At 43.4% G+C, this 18,494-nt stretch overlaps 1 protein-coding gene across 1 annotated transcript in view; it reads left to right on the top strand.

Annotated features, from left to right (window-relative positions):
* The first annotated feature begins 2,348 nt into the window (after window positions 1–2,348).
* Window positions 2,349–18,494, top strand: part of SLC25A20 (solute carrier family 25 member 20) — a 29,781-nt gene continuing 13,635 nt past the window's right edge. The window contains exons 1-4 of the mRNA XM_007955307.2: window positions 2,349–2,453; window positions 7,495–7,587; window positions 13,401–13,528; window positions 17,041–17,131. Of these exons, the coding sequence (XP_007953498.1) occupies window positions 2,349–2,453; window positions 7,495–7,587; window positions 13,401–13,528; window positions 17,041–17,131 (417 nt within the window). The remainder of the gene's footprint in view (window positions 2,454–7,494; window positions 7,588–13,400; window positions 13,529–17,040; window positions 17,132–18,494) is intronic.

Raw genomic sequence — 18,494 nt, 5'->3', positions numbered from 1 at the left:
CACAATCAACACCCATGGAAGCAGTAGTTAAGAAATCAGAAAATCACATGTCATACTGCACTGGGGAAATCTGCTCCAAAAGACCTCTTTAAAGTGTTAAAAAGCAAAGATGTCACTTTGAAGACTAAGGTGCACCTAACCCAGTAATGGCATTTTCAGTTGCCGCATAAGCCTGTGAAAGCTGGGCAATTAATAAGAACAGGAAAGAAGAACTGATACCTTTGAACTGTGGTGTTGGTGAAGAATACTGAAAATACCGGGGACTGCCAGAAGAATGAACACATCTGTGCTGGAAGAAGTGTAGCCAGAATTTTCCTTAGAAGCGAGAATGGTCAGATTCCATCTCACCTACTTTAGTATGTTGTCAGATGGGACCAGTCCCTGGAGAAGGAGAATATCATGCTTGGTAAAGTAGAAGAGCAAGGGAAAAGGGGAAGACCCTCAAAGAGATGAATTGATGCAGTGGCTACGTGATGCGCTCAAGCATAGCAAGGATTATGAGGATGGCACAGAACCAGGTAGGGTTTCATTCTGCTGTACAGAGGGTCACTATGCTTCAGCACCAACTCAACAGGACCTAACAACAACATAGCTGTGGTTAAAATTCCATCTGGGAATGGGTTGTCTTTGTTAATGAGATAGTATTAGTGTATGATGTATTTTAAATCACTTTAGAGATATAAAAGAGATCAAACAAGCAAGTTTAAATAACAAGTAGAGATGGAGAAAGATAGATGCCAAGCCACATGAAGACTATCCAGAAGCAGGAGCTCAAAAGAAACAAGGACCTTCCTCCAGAGTCAACAAAGAGAGAAAATCTTCCCCTAAGGCCAGTACCCTGAATTTAGACTTCTAGCCTCCTAAACTGTGAGAAAATAAATTTGTTTGTTAAAAAACAAACAAACAACAAAAGAAAAACCCACCTCTCTGTCCTCAACAACTGTTCCTTTCCCTCTCCCTCTCTCTGCTCTAGCCATACACACCTTTCCCGTGTTCCTCAAACAGACCAGGTACAGCCCATAACAGGGGTTTTGCGTCCCTTACCCCCCATATCTACCTGGAAGGTCACTCACCCCTACCCCATATTTATGGGTAGGACTCACTCCTTCACTTTCTCAGGTCTTGAATGCAGAGTAAACTTCTTAGTGAAACCTTCCCTTACTTTTTGTTGTTAAGTGCCATCCAGTAAGTTTTGACTCATAGCAACCCTGTGTACTACAGAATGAAACATTGCCTGGACCTGCACCATCCTCACATTTGCTGTTATGCTTGAGCCCATTGTTACAACCACTATGTCAAACCATCTTGTTGAGGATCTTTTCCTTTTTTGCTGACCCTCTACTTTTCCAAGCATATCCTTCTCCAAGGTCTGGTCCCTCCTAATAACATGACCAAAGTACAAGAGACAAAATCTGGCCATTCTAAGGAGCATTCCGGCTGTACTTATTTCAAGACAGATTTGTTCGCTCTTCTGGCAGTCCATGGCATATTCAATATTCTTTGCCATCATCATAATTTAAATGCATCAAATCTTCTGCAGTCTTCCTAATTCATTGTCCAGCTTTCACATACATGTAAGTCTACTGAAAAGACAATGACGTGGGTCAGGCACACCTTAGTCTTCAAAGTGACATCTTTGTCCTTTAACAGTTTAAAGAGTCTTTTGCAGCATATTTGACCAATGCAATATGTTGTTTTGATTTCTTGAGTGCTGCTTCCAGGGGCATCGATTGTGAACCCTAATTAAAACTGCAAATTGAAAATAACTTGTCTCATCTACTCCCTATCCCTTTTCCTGGCTTTATTTTTTAATCCATAGCAGTTATCACCACTTGACACACTATGCATTTTTCACTTATTTACCTTTGTTAAGATTTGTAAGTCCCACAAAGGGAGGAACTTAAATGCTGTGCTCCCAGCTATACCTCCAGCCCCTGGAAGGGAGCCTGGCATATAGCGGGGCACGATCGACCTCTGCGGAGTGAGTGAATACATGGAAGTTTCCAAAGGGAAAACAACAACAACAACAAAAACCTTAAATCCCGGAAGACTTCCTGGAGGTGTAAATCCATCGGCCGGGAGCATCAAGTCCCGCCCAGACTGCGTCACGGCTAGCTCCGCCCCCTTAAAATCACGAGAGTTGGGGCGGGGCTGCAGCCGGAAGCAGCCCCCGGCGGAAACCCAGGCTGGTTGCTGGAGCCCTCGTCCCGAAGTACCCTGGGCCTGTGCTCCGCCCACTGGAAAGTGGGTGAAAGGTCGGTACCGCCGACGTTACGTCTGGGGCGACGCAGCAGAGCGGGGAGAGCTGGGGACAGACCGTCTGAGTGACTGTCGGACCAGAGCTGACCATGGCGGACCAGCCGAAGCCCATCAGTCCAATCAAGAACCTGCTGGCAGGCGGCTTCGGCGGCATGTGCCTGGTGTTCGTGGGGCATCCGCTGGACACGGTCAAGGTGCGGAGCGGAGAAGGGAAGGATTGATGGGAAAGTGACCCAGGCAGAGGGGCGAGGCGCAGTCCGAGACTGAGGGAGGCCCCTAGCAGTTTCGACGAGAGATCGGGGAGCCTCCCTCCCCTTTCGGTGTAAGGGGGAATCTGTACCTTGCACGCCAAAGAGCCCAGTGGCGCAGAGGTAATAGCTTCTAGATAATAGCTTCTAGTCATCGAGGGTTCCTATTTAAAGTTACCTGTTCATCCGCCTCTCTTGACCTTGCGCCTAGTTTTGGGGATAAGAAAGAAAAAGCGTCTCCCCAAAGGTCTGATACGAGCCAACATTTATCTTACCATACACGTAGAAACAGGTCCCCTGTAAAGTATGCCTTAGGAAGAGAGCTAAAGACAGAGGCACAATTATTCTGGAGATTTCTTTTGACACGCTTCCTTGGGGCCAGAGTGCCCTGTCACTGTTCCCTTGCCACCTTTCTTGCCCCTGGAAGGGATCTGGCCACCTTCAGCCTTCAACCGCATGGCAGCCTGAGTGGCCTCCTGTGTAGAGGCGTCCCTTTGGGCAGCAATGTTGTCTGCAGCAACTAAGCCTTTTCCAAGGACAGCAGGTGTGTGATTTTGCACAGGGCCTGGCCCACCCTCACTCCCTGATGAGGAAGGCAGAGTCAGATGGAGGCTCTGGGAGGGAGGAAACTCTTCAAGGTGTGTGTCTTCATTGGCCTTTCTCACATGCATGCCTCAGCTCTTCCCAGTGCAGTGCTGGAGTCAAACATTGCTGGAGACCAAGGTCTAAGCCCTGTGGCTTGACATTCAAGGCCCTGCTAAAAGTGCTTTTCACTTTATTGAAAGGTGGGCCTATGAGAAGGAGACCTGAATCTTACAGGGTTGGAAGTGGATTTAGGGGGCCTTTTAATTTTTGTTGTTGTTGAGCATGTACACAGCAGAACATACACCCAATCCAACAGTTTCTACGTGTACAATCGATAACATTGATTACAGTGACATTGATTAATTACATTTTTTGAGTTATGTAACCATTCTCACCCTCCTTTTCTGAGTTGTTTGTTTTAGGCATTTTAATCTAAGAAGACATCTTGTTAGTGTCAGGCATTTTAATCTGGGGCACCTCTCTAAAGAAAAACAAAATCCAGTTATCCTTATTTAATGGATAAACAAAATATAGTATATCCATAAAGTGGAATATTACTCATCGGTAAAAAATGAAGTACTGATACATTCTGCAACATGGATAACCTGAAAAACTTTATTCTAAGTGAAAGAGGTCAGGTGCAAAAGACTACGATTATATGATTTCATTTATATGAAATATTCAGGATTGGCAAATCCATAGAGCAGAAAGTAGGTTAGTGGTTATCAGGGGCTAGGAGCTCTGGTAGCGTAGTGCCTAAGGTGCTTGACTGCTAACTAGGAGGCTGGTGGGTTTGAAGGAAGATGGGGCAGTCTACTTCCGTAGTGACACTGCCTCGGAAACCCAAGGAGGGGTTGCTATGAGTCGGGTCTAACTCGACGGCACATAGCAACAACAAGAGGCGTGAGGAATGGAGAGTGATTACTAAATGGGTAGAAGATTTCTTTTTGGGATGATTAAAATGTTCTAAAATTATAATGATGGTCACACAACTCTTGAATATACTGAAAACACTGGAATTGTATACTTTAAATGGGTAAATTTTATGGTATGTGAAAGAAAGCAAAAAAAAAAAAAAGTGTTGCTTGGAGTTGCACTCATTTGGAAGGATTGACTTCCAAGTATCTCACTCACATGCTGACAGTTTGGTGCTGGCTATTCTCAGGAGGGGTCATTTCCTCCCAACATGGACCTCTCCAGGCTGCATGAGTGTCCTCACAACATGGTGGTTGACTTCCCCCAGAGCAAATAATTTCTAGAGAGAGCCAGGAAGTAGCTGACCTTTTTATTACCTAGCCTCAGAAGCCACATAGCATAAATTCCACCACATTCTGTGTTTTTGGAAATGAGTCCCTGAATCTAGCCTCTGTTCTAGGGTAGGGGAATTAGAATTCATCTCTTACCTTTTGAAGAGGGAGAGTAGCAAAGAATTAGCAGACCAAATTGAGTGATTCTACCACACTGGGTGAGGATAAGGAGCTTTGGTGATACAGTGGTTAAGTCATTTGGCTAATAACCAAAACACCCTTGGTTCAAGCCTCCCAGCTACTCCACGGAAGAAAGATGAGGCAGTTTGCTTCCATAAAGATTTACAGCCTTGGAACCCCAATGGGGTCACTGTGAGTTGGAATTGACTTGATGACAGTGAGTTTGGTTTGGTTTGGTTTATGTGAGGATAGATGAGGGTTTGGTCTAGGAGAATGACTCAGAAAGCGAGGACCACTCTAACGGACCTGGTGTGTGAATGATAAGAGAAGGAAGAGCAATTGGGAGTAGTCAGAGGTGATACCCAAGAATCCCATTGTTGTCAGGTTGATTCCGACTCATAGTGATACTATAGGACAGAGTAGAACTGCCTCATAGGGTTTACAAGGCTGTAATGTTTATGGAAGCAGATTGCCACATCTTTCTCTTGTGGAGAGGCTAGTGGCTTTGAACTACTAATCTTTTGGTTAGCTGCTGAATGCTTTAATCACTGCAGTATCAGTGACACTAGGGTTCATAGCCCAGGAAAAAGAGGGAGTAGGAAAATGGCTCTGATACAAATTGGTCATTCATCAGGCAGGTGAGATTCTGGAGGCTTTTTGAGGCCAATGGGAAATTCTTGAATAGGGAGAGCTTCTCGGCCTAAAGTGGGTGAGGGAGGAAGGTGTGGTAATGGCCAAGTGAGGGTCATCACTGAGCAGAAGCTGAAGCCCTGGGACCAGAGAAGTAGCATGCTTAGCTTGGAGAATGCCTATGGTAAAAAATAAAGGAGACAGAAAGGGGAGTACTAAGAACAGAAATTTAAAGAGAGACAGTTTAAGCATTACATACCCAAAAGGTCAAGAATGATAAGGACCAAGAAAAGTAGGATGAAATCTTCCTTACTCCAAAATGCCTTTGTTGGGTACAGTATTTAATCCCATCACTGCATATGAATGAGAGTGGTGGCTGAGAGCTGGAGCTTTGTCGTTAGTCAGATCTGGCCTCAGCCTACCTTCTCCAATTGTTAGCATGTCACTTAAACTCACAAAGCCCCATCTCTTTTGTCTATAAATTGGGAATAGCTATCTCATTGGGTCATTGTGGCATTTATTAGATAAGAAATAAATGGTGAAAATAAGTGGATGAGGAAATCAGAGAAACTTCGATTCTATGAAACAGGCCTAATGACTTGTAAGTGTAAGGTTTGAGTAAATTGGAGAAAAGAGAATTCTGGATCCGGCATGTTAAATAGATGCTAAAGACATAGTCATCAACAAACACATGAAGAAATGTTCACGTTCATTAGCTATTAGAGAGATGCATATCAAAACAACAATAAAATACCATCTTACCCCAGCACTAATAGCAAAATTCAGCAAGACAGAAAATAACAAATGCTGGCAAGGATCTGGAGAGATTAGGACTCACACTGCTGGTAGGACTGTAAAATGATATAACCATTGTGGAAAGCATATAAAGAAAATACGGTGATTCCTTAAAAAGCTGGAATTAGGAAAATCATTTGATCCAACAATCCCATTACTAGGTACATATCCTGAAGAAGTGAGAGCCAGGACATGAATAGATATATACACGCCCATGTTCATAGCAGCACTATTTACAATAGTAAAAAGATGGAAACAACCTAAGTGTCCATTGACAGATGAATGGGTAACCCAACTATGGTACATACACATAATGGAATATTATGCAACACTAAAGAATAATATAGAAGCAACTGGTACATCATGTGGTCCTCAGCCCATATGACTACGAGACCAGAAGAATTAGGTGGTGCCAGGCTACCGCTGTCAACCACTTGAAACGGGATCTATATAGGAGTTCCTGTATAGAGTGGGAGAACAGTATGGAACAAAACTCAAAAGAAAAGGGGGTGGTGGTGGACACCAGGTTTGCTGGTCTGATAAGAGCCTGACGGAACCCATGAGACTATGGCCCCTAGCTGCCCTTCAGGTCTGAATTGAACCCACTCCTGTGGCTTCCAGCCAAATGAAAGGCATATGAGCTGAACATTTACATTAGGTAGAAACACTCCTTGGAGAGAACAATCATGGGAGAAAGCAGGGTTGTTTATTCACAGGGAGACAGCCTGGGGGGCCAGAGTGCATGGGAGGGAAAGGCAGAGGGAAGAGGTAACTATGGGGAGGAAGTGGGAGGGCGCTTTGCATTGTGGGAAATTGCAGTCAATGTCATGAGACAGTGTATGTGAGCTGCTGTATGGAAAATGAATTTGCTCTGTAACCTTTCATCCAAATCACAATAAAAATTGAAAAAATTAAGGTACTAAATACGTCTGCCCATATTAGTTAAACTAGGACTTACTGATGATATCATTCTAATTGCTTAGTTTATAATGTAAATGATCTATTTCTTACTATTAAAAAACAAAACCAAAAAAGAAAAAAGAATAATATAGAATCTATGAAACATCGCATAATATGGAAGAACTTGGAGGACATTATGCTGAGTTTATTTCACTCACAGAAGGACAAATATTGTATTAGTCTGTTATTGTAAAAGTCAAGGAATGGTTTATATATTTGTTGTTGTTGTTGTTATGTGCCGTCGAGTCGGCCCCGACTCATAGCGACCCCTCCTTGGGTTTCCGAGGCAGTATCACTACGGAAGTAGGATTGCCCAACCTTCCTTCCGAGGAGTGGCAGGTGGGTTTGAACCGCCAGCCGTCTGGTTAGCAGGCAAGTGTCTTAGCCACTATGCTACCAGAGCTCAGGAAATTTTCTTTGTTGGTTACCGGGAGGGGAAGGGAGGGGAGGGAGCAATGCAAAAAAATAAAATGGTAAAAAAAAAAAAAAAAAAAGACACGGGCATCATAGTTTAACAGACAGTTGGGCCATTGCTGCTGACAGGCAATTCTGAATCTGGGAGGTGACTATATTTTAACTTCTGGTTTCAGGTTCGACTACAGACACAGCCCCCAAGTTCCCCTGGACAGCCTCCCATGTACTTTGGGACCTTTGACTGTTTCCAGAAGACTCTTTTTAGAGAGGTATAGTGTCTTGGTGTTGGGCATTTGCATTTATAGGGTTGGTTTGTTGCTCACCCAGCATGATACAGTGACTCTTTGAAGTTCTGCTGGAGGTCTAGCTACAGCTGTGGATCCCTCACTGTGCCACCCCAGGCCCTCCTTCTGCTGTATCTGCTCTGGAATCTTTGATAGTTCCAGCTGCTGTGGGTTTTTTTTTTTTCCCTGTTTTAATAATTTCTTTCTTTTTTTGTTGCTGAGAATGTACGCAGCAAAGCATATACCAGTTTAACAAGTTCTACGTGTATAATTCAGTAACACTGATTACATTCTTCAAATTGTGCAACCATTCTCTCCTTTTCAAAATTGTTGCTCTTCCATTAACATGAACTTACTGCCCCCCTATATTTCCTATCTAATCATTTGAAGTTGTCATTGTTAATTTGATCACTTATAGACAGTTCTTTAAAAGAGCACAATGCTCAAGGCAGACATTCTTTACTAACTAAACTAAATCATTATTTGATTTAAAGACTTCAGGGGATATTTTTGGTTTAAGTTTAAGCTTTAAAGATTATCTCAGGGTAATACTTTCAGGGATTCATCCAACCTCAGTGGCTCCAGAAACTGAGGATGCCAGCAGAAATTGAAATTCTGTTCTGCATTTTCTTCTTTTGGTCAGGACTTTTCTATAGCATCTTTGATCAAAATGTTCAGTAATGGTTGCTGGACACCATCCATTCTTCTGGTCTTCTGGAAGAAGAGGCAGTTGTTCATGGAGGCAATTAGCTACACATCCCATTTCCTTCTACTCCTGCCTGTCCTTCTTCCTTTGTTGCTCCAGGCAAATAGAAACTGGTTGTTATACCTTGGATGGCTGCTTGCAAGCTTTTAAGACCCCACACACTACGCACCAAAAATTTGAGGTAGAGTAGAAGCACTAAACACAATAATAGGCTAGTTAACTGGGATGTCCCATGAAACCATGACCCTGTACCTCCAAACCAAGAAATCAGATCCCATGAAGCTAATAAAGTGGTTCTTTCTTTGGAAGGCAGAATTAAGACGACAGGGAGTTAGTGAGAAATAATTAGAGATGTGCAATGGAAGGAAATACAAATCTGAATCAGTCAATTTGCCATCAGAAGCTCAGGAAGTTAACCAGTCTTAGAAACACTAAGCAAGGCCAACAGATTTTTTTTGCCATGTCTCTAAACAGAAATGTTAAATCAGTTCAGGGTTACTGGGTTACATAATTTTTCAGATAATTTTATTAGTGAAAGCATGGAATTTTAAAAAACTTAATTACTAGTGATATTCATTATTTTATTAGCACATGTATAAAGGGAGCTTGTTAGAAATTTTTCTCTTTGCTTTTAAAATATGACTCTCAGATGAATACTCTATTAAATATATAGACTTTAAGGAATACATAGGAAGTGAGAGACAGGTGTCACCCAGATAAAAAGGGGGTGCTGGTAAGTAATGGCCTCAGCCTTGGAGGAGAGGTTGTTCCCCGGGTTCCTGCAGGACTCATCTGTGGGAAGAAAGTCTCCTGTGGGTGAGGCAGTGCTGTCCTTTGTTCTATAAGGTGCTCCTTCTTGTGTCTGTGGTGCCCAGGGCAAAGTTTAATCAGTTCCTGTTGGAGCCTTTAGACTCTGGTCTGCTTACAGTCTTCAGCCCTTACAGAAAAGAGGCAATTTTCATTACCTCTTCTTTGGCAAACATTGTCAAATGCTTGCTGGGGGGCTAGGCAGTGTATTGCGTGTTCGGGACTTGGGAAAAATTGCTTATAAACCCAACTGATTGCAGAATCAAGTAGGAGTCCTTAATCCTTATTGTATTTGTTCATGTCCCTGGTGTTTGCTTTGCCCCACTGAGCTGTCTGCTTTCTGGAGCTGTCAGGCAGGGTTTCAGTTGTGTTGCATGGAGCTGAGTGGGCTGGGTGAATGGAAGCAAGGCAGGACAAGTTGTTGGAGGCGTGGGCTTGGCCCTCAGGACATCAGTGGCCTTCTCAGCCCAATTGGGGAGCTGTGGGAGGTACTTTTTTAGAACCTTCCCTGTGTCATTGATCCTTACCTGTTTATTGCCTCTGTACTTTGTCTTCAGTGAAGCCCTTACAGCTTGTACCGGTGGTAGGTCTTTGAAGGATCCAGGAAGGTGCTGACAGGTAGTATAGTTGTAGTCCTTTGGTTCTGGGAAGCAGATGTTTGACAACACCCAGGTCCACAACCTGGGTCCCTGGAGCCTTCCCAAGGTGCAGCCCTACCCTGATTCTCTTGTTAGTTTCTGAAAGGAGCAACTTGAACATTTTTAAAATATCTCTTTTTAAAATTCTCCATTATTTTCTATGAAAGTGACACATGTACTTAGTCTGTTACTAAAAGATTTATAACAATGTAACAGTGTTTCCCTCCCCTAGTCCAGAGACTACTTTCAGTTGTTCATGCTGTTTCTACCTACCCATTTCTACACAATACACGTTTACTACTATATTTTATATACATTTTTAATGTGTTTTAGCTACTCAATTGTGGTAAATGATCTTAGCTCTTCTACTACCTTTCCCCTAGCAATCCTGCCCATATAATTTTATATACACTTTGTGTTTTAAATCTATCTCACTATTTTCACAATTATAACTTTTATGTATCTTTGCTTTTTTTCCTCCACTTTACCAAATTACATATTATGATGTGCATTTCATTTCCTATGTAACTTTTTGTTTTTCCTGGGGTTGGGTTCATAATTGTGTCAATGTCAATTCGTTTGATTTTCTTTGAGTCACTATCTGTCATCCTGTACCCTAACTTCTCTATCGAATGTGTCTCCATTTGGTTTTCCACTGCCCAAATAGCTGTAGTCTGTTCTTTCAATGTGTGTTGTCATGGTCTGTTTTTTCTTGGAAACGTCCCTCTTGGAGTCCTCCATCTTCCTGCTGCCATTTACACCTGCTGCTGCCCAGGCCCTTTGTAGCCATGTTGTCTTGGCAAAGCCCTTTCACATCTCTTGGGGTGAATGCCTGGTCTCCTGGTTCCCAGATCTTCCTCTTCCTTGGCTTATTACCTTGTTGAGTTGGGATATCATCTGTCTGTCTCCCTAATTATTTATTGGCTACCACATAGTTGCTTTCATTATCAAACTGTACTGGTTAAAATTGAGGTGTAGCTCTCATACTGCTTTCTTTTTAATAATAAAAATCACATGTCTTGGTACTTGGAAAATACAAAAATTTCTTAATCACTTGTAGTTTCACTCCAAGGAAATCAGATCACCTATTTTGTAGCTTGCTTTTTTTCACTTAGTAGTTTCTTCCCTGGTTACAATATCATTTTATGACTGTGATAGTCCATTTCTGAAATTCTCATAATTTATCTCCTATTTGGGACTTTCAGGTTCAATCTAAAGTTTCATACCTTACAAATGCCTGAGAGTATTCTTTTTTTGAAGAATGATCAAAAACAAATCTTTTATTTTTATAACTATAAATGTGATCCAAATGTGTCCACCACTAGGTTTTCAGAAACAAACGTGGTATAAATAAGCAAACTACATCTGCTCAGGTATGTGTATGGATTCCTTAGATATCTCATTGGGCTTATTAAAGACAACTCACAGTAGGACATTTGTAGTGTAAAGTGTAGCATGATGTTGCATTTCTGGCTGTTAATGCAGGAAATTGTAGAGCATGACACTGTTAAGCTAGGTTGCATCCACCACTTTAAATGGCATCAATATCAGTGTCATCATCCTTGTTGTCAGACTTTACAGTTTCAACTTTAGGTACACTGGCAGTCTTCGAATACACCACGTCAGTATTTTCATCTTCATCTTCCTCTTCCCCACCAGAAGATTCCACCTCTGCCTCCTTCAGCCATTTTATGAATGGCTCTGCTTTGACACAAATCTCTTTGGCAAGTTCCTTTGAGACGTATTTCTTAGATGCCTTTTCCAACCAGCTGATGATGACCTCTTCTTCCAAAAGGTCTGCATCACACATCTCCTTCAAGATGTGTAGAATGTTAGAGATGGCTGAGCTTGATGTGTTGCCACTGCCACCACACACTCCAAACCATGAAGGAGGTACCGCTAAGCTTTTTTGTTGTTGTAACAAAATTGTAGGAAATGGTGCCTGTATTTCTTGATTCGTTCCCTAAACTTCTCATTAAAAAGAACTTCAGTCAAAACCAGAGGTCCCATGGCTTTTACATTCAGCCTTTCTGCTTCAGCAACAATTTGTCAGATGAATCAATAATACCCTCTTCTTTCTTTTTCTTAACAAAATCAGTTTGTTGATCTGCTCTTCAATGGTCCTCTCCAGATCATCACTGAGGGTCAGAACTTTCCCGTGGTCAACTGAGTTCATCTGTTGTGCACCTCTGAGCTTCCTCAGTTGTATCCTCCCCCCAGTCATCATCCTCCTCTTCTTCCACAGCATGGGGAGGAGGACTGCTTTCATTTGGAGGTGGAGGTCGTGGTGTCTCACTGCTGGACATGGAGCCATTTTCTTTGTCTTTGCCCTTTCAGCTTTTCTTTTTTTCCTTTACCACTGTCACTATTCTCAGGTGGGTTTTTGAGAATGTGCAGTTTATGATGTGTGTCAAGCATGCCTTGATAACCACAGGGTTTACAAGAATTACCTAGTCTTTGCTTCTTTGGATTGACATGCAGGTCTGTTTCAGGATTCTCGCATTCAGGACAGAGAACAATGTTTTCGATGAATACATCCAACATGTCTTGCAGCTTATATGCCTCATGAAATCCATTGACAATGTAACGGTCATTCTTAACATCTAACTAGGTCTGTGCTCCCAGCTCACAATCAAAATATTTGGTGGGATACGTTGGAGGCCGGTTCAGTGCCTTTGCAACGTCAGCCATGTTGACTATAACTATCTTGATTCCATTTCCTTTGCCATCAACCTTGGCAATCAGATGGAGCATCTTGTAGCGATAGAACTGGTCTGACATACTGAGGATGTTGACAGATGTTTGGCTTATTAGTGGCTTTATCAATAAGATGAAAGGATTTTTGATTGCAACTTCTTTGGTATCTTCTTTCTGGAGAAGAGGAGATGACATAAATGACTACAAGAGTTCTCGGTGCCTGACATGAAAAAATTTTCACCACTGAGGCCGTAAGCTCCTTGCTTGTAGGCTGTTTCCCCAATACAGTTACCAATGGCTGACAGCTCGTTTTCATCAAATAGAGACATAAACCCAATGCTGCTCGCCTAGGACTGGGATGAAGTGCGTTGTGTTGAGAATGTTCAGTTTATGATGTGTGTCAAGCATGTCACTGGGGTCCGAGGTGGAGGCAGAGGCAGGTGGACAAGGAGTAGGTGGGCCAGTGCCGCTGCTGAGCGCAGGAGGAGTCCCAGCAACATCCAGGGTCCACACCTGTCAGCGCCGAAGCTGGCTACTTCTGGAATGTTCTTGCTCTGACTGAACAATGCTGCCGCCGTGTTCAAGCTACCCTTGGCCTGGTGTCCACCCCTGTGCCAGGCCATGCAGCCCATTGTGAGATCATTCTTTTTATATCTCTGAATATTTTCTTACAATAAATTTCTAGATGGAGAATTTTGGGGTGAAAATGTTTATACATATTGCCAGATTGCCTGGCAGAATGGGAGCTCTTTCTACTCCCTCCAGCAGTATATAAAAGGAAAATTATTTTTTATAAACATGAGGGTTTTCTTCCATTTTAAGACTCTCCCTGCTTGGACGAGCAGTGAAGGAACAAAGCCACAGGTTAGAAGACACACTGCTTCCCTGTTTCAATGGTGTAAGGGGTGCTGGTGTCTATAAGCAGTTCCTGCTTCAGTGATTCTTTGCAGGGCATCACGGGACTGTATCGGGGCATGGCCGCCCCCCTCATTGGTGTCACCCCCATGTTTGCTGTGTGCTTCTTTGGATATGGTTTGGGGAAGAGACTGCAACAGAAATCCCCAGAGGATACACTCAGGTGAGTACAAATGGGCCCGGAGCACTCGGTACTGTTCTGCCTGTAAGGAAAGAATGCAGGCAGACAAGCAAAAACTGTCTTCCTGGGTCCCTGAGGCAGGCTCCTGGCAGCTCTGCATGAGGGAGGTACCAAATTTTCCTTTGCCCTGTAATCTAAAAGGGGGGGGGGACCCAAAACAGACTACTCCCCCCACTTGTCATAAATTCATCTGGGGATATTAGTAATACCAACCCCAGGGGCTGTTGGGAGATCTGAATACTAAAATGTATGTTAAATGCTGTGAATAATACCTGGTGCTGTAGTAAGGATTTTTTTCCATCACCTAGTTGAGAAAAAGGAAGAGTCTAACTTCTGTTTTGCTTTTTATTTATTTTTTAAATAATATTACTGTAATTACTTCAGATACTAGTTTTTCTGTTGAAGTGAAATAGGTTAGTGTGTTTTCTTTCAATAAACTTTGAAAAGTTGGATTTGGGTGTTAAGAGACAGCTGAGTTAGAATTACAGCTTAGAATTTACAAAGTTAGTGAAAACAGATGGGCTTCTTGGAATGCAGGGAATTTTGAGTGGAAACGTCACATGGGCAAAGGTGCCCTCAGTTGAAGCTGAGCATGGTGACGGCTCCTGGGAAGGACTGGCCAGGCTTGGGATCCAGGTGCTCGAGGGGAGAAGCTCAGGTTACCATGTAGGTATCTTCTGTTACCAGTTCAGGCCACAGCAGGCTGAGAGTGTCTAGGATGTAGATAGAGGTGCTTGTAACATGAAACTTTTTCTGGAGTCCTTGGGACCCTCTGTGTGTGCCCAGCTTCTATAACCTCTATAAGCAGACACAGATGGCCCAAAATGTGTGTGAAAGCTACTTTTTTTAAAAAATTGTGATTTGGGTGAAAGTTTACAGAGCAAATTCATCTTCCGTATAGCAGTTCACATACGCTTTGTCTCATGACATTGACTGCAATCTCCCATAATGCAACAGCTCCCCTCCCACTTCCTCCCCACAGCCATCTCCTCCCTGTGTCCTTCCCTCCTGTGCATTCCTGTCCCCCTGAGCTGTCTCCCTGTGCATATACAGCCCTTCTATTCACCCATGATTGATCTCTCCAAGAAGTGTATCTGCCTAATGTAAATGTTCAGCTCATATGCCTGTCTTTTGTTTGGCTGGAAGCCACAGGAGTGGGTTTAATTCCAGACCTGAAGGGCAGCTAGGCGCAGTAGTCTCAGGGGTTCCACCAAGCCCTATCAGACCACCAAACCTAATCCCTTTTTTTTCTTTTTTAACGATTTTGAGTTTTGTTCCACACTGTTCTCCCACTCTATCCAGGATCTCCTGCACTGATACCCCTCTGAATGGTTGACAGTGGTAGCTGGGCACCATCTAGTTCTTCTGGTCTCATAGTCATATAGACTGAGGATTGCATGGTATACCAGTCCCTTGGACTAATTGTTTCCATGCATCTTTGGCTTTATGAAGCCTGTTTTTGAAGTTGTGTTTACTGTTCATAGTCCAAAGGACCCATGAACACATGTCTTCTCTGAGTGCCTGGCTTTTCAGCACATGTGCTGGCTTACAGCTATAATAGAACCATGCATGAGCCGGTGTGCCCGCCCCCCACTCTGTGGGGTCATTGCTCGTACTTTTGCTCATAAGCTGTGTTTCTCTGCAGCCACATCAGCTCCCAGAGAAACACCTTCCTGCTTAAGCAATGATTGAGACACACTGGACTTTCTCCCTATAATCCTGTCAAACCCCAGCGATTTAGAAGTGATATGGAAAGTAGCATTACCAGTGCTTTGAAGTAGGTAAGGTAGCAGCCCAGGAAGGTCCAGCTCCCACAGGTACCTTCCTTTTGTGGGTGGAGTGCTGGTGGCAAAATGGACCAGGCAGTCATAGAATATCCAGCTGGTGCCGTGTGCACATAGAGAGATCCTTTCAGAGGGAAGTCCCCAGTCTAGAAGCTGGAGAGATGCCTCACTGAGGGTCTGGCCATCTGGGCATCCTGGGAAGAAGGGAGCATGTTGGTCTCATAGAGGGAAGTTTAGTTGCTGAGAGGGCTCTACTTGGGGACAGCAGTGTAAGGTAAGCCTGTGAGGGAGGCCATGCATGAAAGCAAGTCTCTTGGCTGTGTACCAGTCAGTGTGTGGGCCTAGGATAGACATGTGAACCCTGACTGGGATGAATTTACAGAAAAGCAGGGCTGCTGAGATTGATAGTGCCTTGCTTGGAAGGAAGAACCTGTAGAGTCTATCACCTTACGCCACTTTGCATGTGTTCCTCAGGACTCGGGCTCCTTGTTTAGTGGAACCAGCCTGAAGACTCAGGCTTTGAAGCTTGGGGTTAGGAGGGGATTGAGACTCAGGCAGGTACGAAAAGTTTTCGGCAACATTTGCTACATTGTGGAGATTGTTGAAATTCTGTTAATTGTAGCTTTCTGTCCCAATGTCTCCAGATCATACCGATGTTGCTAATCCCAGGAAAAAAAGGAAGTGTCAGAGGTGGCACAGACAGCGGTGGGAGACAGATGCTAGGAGCCCCAGGTTCCTTCCAGTACTCAATGTTGCTCATTCTGTGGTTGCCGGAGTAAGACCCCCATCTTTGGTTACTAAGGGATCATTTTCTGCAGAGAGGGCCATAGGACTCATCATGCCTACCTGAGTAACATCATGGCTGCTAGGCCCAGAGGAGATTCCTGTCTTGGCCTTTCTCAGCATCTTATAGCACATTCATATCAGCTGACCCGGCTGTCCTTCGGCCTGTGGAGGTGGCCACAGCCATTCTTCCCTGGCTTTGAGGCTACTCTGTTTAAATCCTGGGTTAAAATATTCTTGGGTCCTTGGCTACCCAGGGGAGGTAAGAATTAGCAGGGAACTGGTGTCAACTGAGGTCCAGATCCTTGGGTAGAAGTTTTTTCCCTAACAACCTTGCATTTTACAGATGGATAGCTGAGGCTCAGAGAGGTCTGGGACTTGTCCATAGTTACTGTGCTTGGAAGACCCAGGCATAGAATTTATACTCTAAAGCTTCACTGTGAGTGAGGCCACTTGAGTGTGCACCTCATTCAGGTGGGCCTTGTGACCAGACTCTTATTGCTCTTGGCACTAAGACCGCTGCCGTAATGAACTTGGTATCAGAATGCACCTATTGCTGTTATGTGCCATTGAGTTGATTGCAATTTATAGCAACCTGTATGACAAAGTAGAACTGCCCCATAGGATTTCCTCGGCCTTTATAGGAACAGATCACCAAGTCTTGTCTTCCACTAAGTGGCTGATAGGTTCAAACTACCAATGTTTCGGTTAACAGCCAATCATTTAACCATTGTACCTCCAGGGCTTCTTTTAGAATGCACGTAGAACATGGCTTTTGTGTGAAATGTGATTTTTGCCCACTTCAAGTACTTACTTTTTCTTACAAAGCTATTCTTTTTGCTGGGATTGATTTTGTCTTGGGTAGTTAGTCACTGTCTTGGGTAGTCAGTCACAGGTACTTGCCTGTGGTTTTTGTTTTTAATGCAGCTACCCTCAGCTGTTTGCAGCTGGGATGTTATCTGGAGTGTTTACAACAGGAATCATGACCCCAGGAGAACGGATCAAGTGCTTGTTACAGGTAAGGGTGTGATCTGAATGGAGGCAGCTAGCTTTTACCATTTAGTGTATAGGTTCATATGGCTATTTATCTCTTGTCACCTTTTATAAAGATTTCAGGTCAGGTGTGCAAAACAGTTTCAAAGTTTTCAGGAACATGGAAGCAGTTGTAGTAGAATCAAGAATCAGGACAGTATAACAAACCAACCAAAAAATCACACCTGTGACATGCCAGCCCAGACTTATCTGCCTATACTAGCAGCCACTTCAGGAACCCTGAAAAGGTAAGTCATAGCTCATCGGGCAGAAGGGAGGCTGCTCCTGCCCAAGGCTTCAGCACCCTGAGAGTGCCTCGTGTTGTTTTCAGGCTGAGGGTGTGACTTGATTGCCTACCTCAGTTGTCTGCTCTTACCCTGCAGTAAGGAATGTTGCTGCATTTTTCTTCTAATGACTGAAGTAATTTAATATGTAATTGTTTTTTTTTCTTTCTTTTTTTTAAATTGTGATTTGGGTGAGGGTTTACAGAGCAAATTTACTTTCCATACAGTGGTTCACATATACTTTGTCTCATGACATTGACCACAGTTTACCACAATGCAACAGCTCCCCTCCCACTTCCTCCCCAAAGTTACCTCTTCCCTGTGTCCATCCCACCATGCACTCCTGCCCCCTGAGCTGTCTCCCTGTGCATAAGCAGCCCTTCTTTCTCTCATGATTGTTCTCTCCAAGGAGTGTATCTACTTGAGGTAAATGTTCAACTCATATGCCTGTCTTTTGTTTGGCTGGAAACCATAGGTGTGAGTTCAATTCCAGATCTGAAGGGCAGCTAGGGGCCATAGTCTCAGTGGTTCCGCCAGGCTCTATTGGACCAGCAAACCTGGTCCCCCCCCCCCTTTTTTTTCTCTCAATGATTTTGAGTTTTGTTCCACATTGTTCTCCCTCTCTATCAAGGATCTCCTACATAAATCCCCTTTTAAGTGGATGACAGCAGTAGCTGGGCATCATCTAGTTCTTCTGGTCTCATAGTCGTATAGGCTGCAGATCGGATGGTGTACCAGTCACTAGGACTAATTGTTTCCGTGAATTTTGGTTTTTAATATATAATTCTTGTTAGAAAATTTTGATAATACAGAGGAGCACAAAGAAAAAAATGTAAATCACCTGTGATACCGCTCTGCTGACTTGTAACCACTGTTAAGCTTTGTGTGTGACTCCTACTTGTCTTCTTGATAAACATATGTATTAAGAAATGTTATCTTTTAAAATAAAATTGAGATCACATACTACAGTAGTTTTCTTTGAGGTTACCCTATGATTTATAAATTTATCCCCAAGTTTAGAACAGTCCATTCTATCTTTCAACTTTCTTAACTTCCTCACCATTT

Source organism: Orycteropus afer, unplaced genomic scaffold, assembly GCF_000298275.1.
Source record: "Orycteropus afer afer isolate SDZICR_OR568_19922 unplaced genomic scaffold, OryAfe1.0 scaffold00498, whole genome shotgun sequence".
Classification (NCBI taxonomy): domain Eukaryota; kingdom Metazoa; phylum Chordata; class Mammalia; order Tubulidentata; family Orycteropodidae; genus Orycteropus; species Orycteropus afer.
The sequence above is the reverse complement of the archived record's forward strand: the minus strand, read 5'-3'. Positions and strand labels throughout refer to the sequence as shown.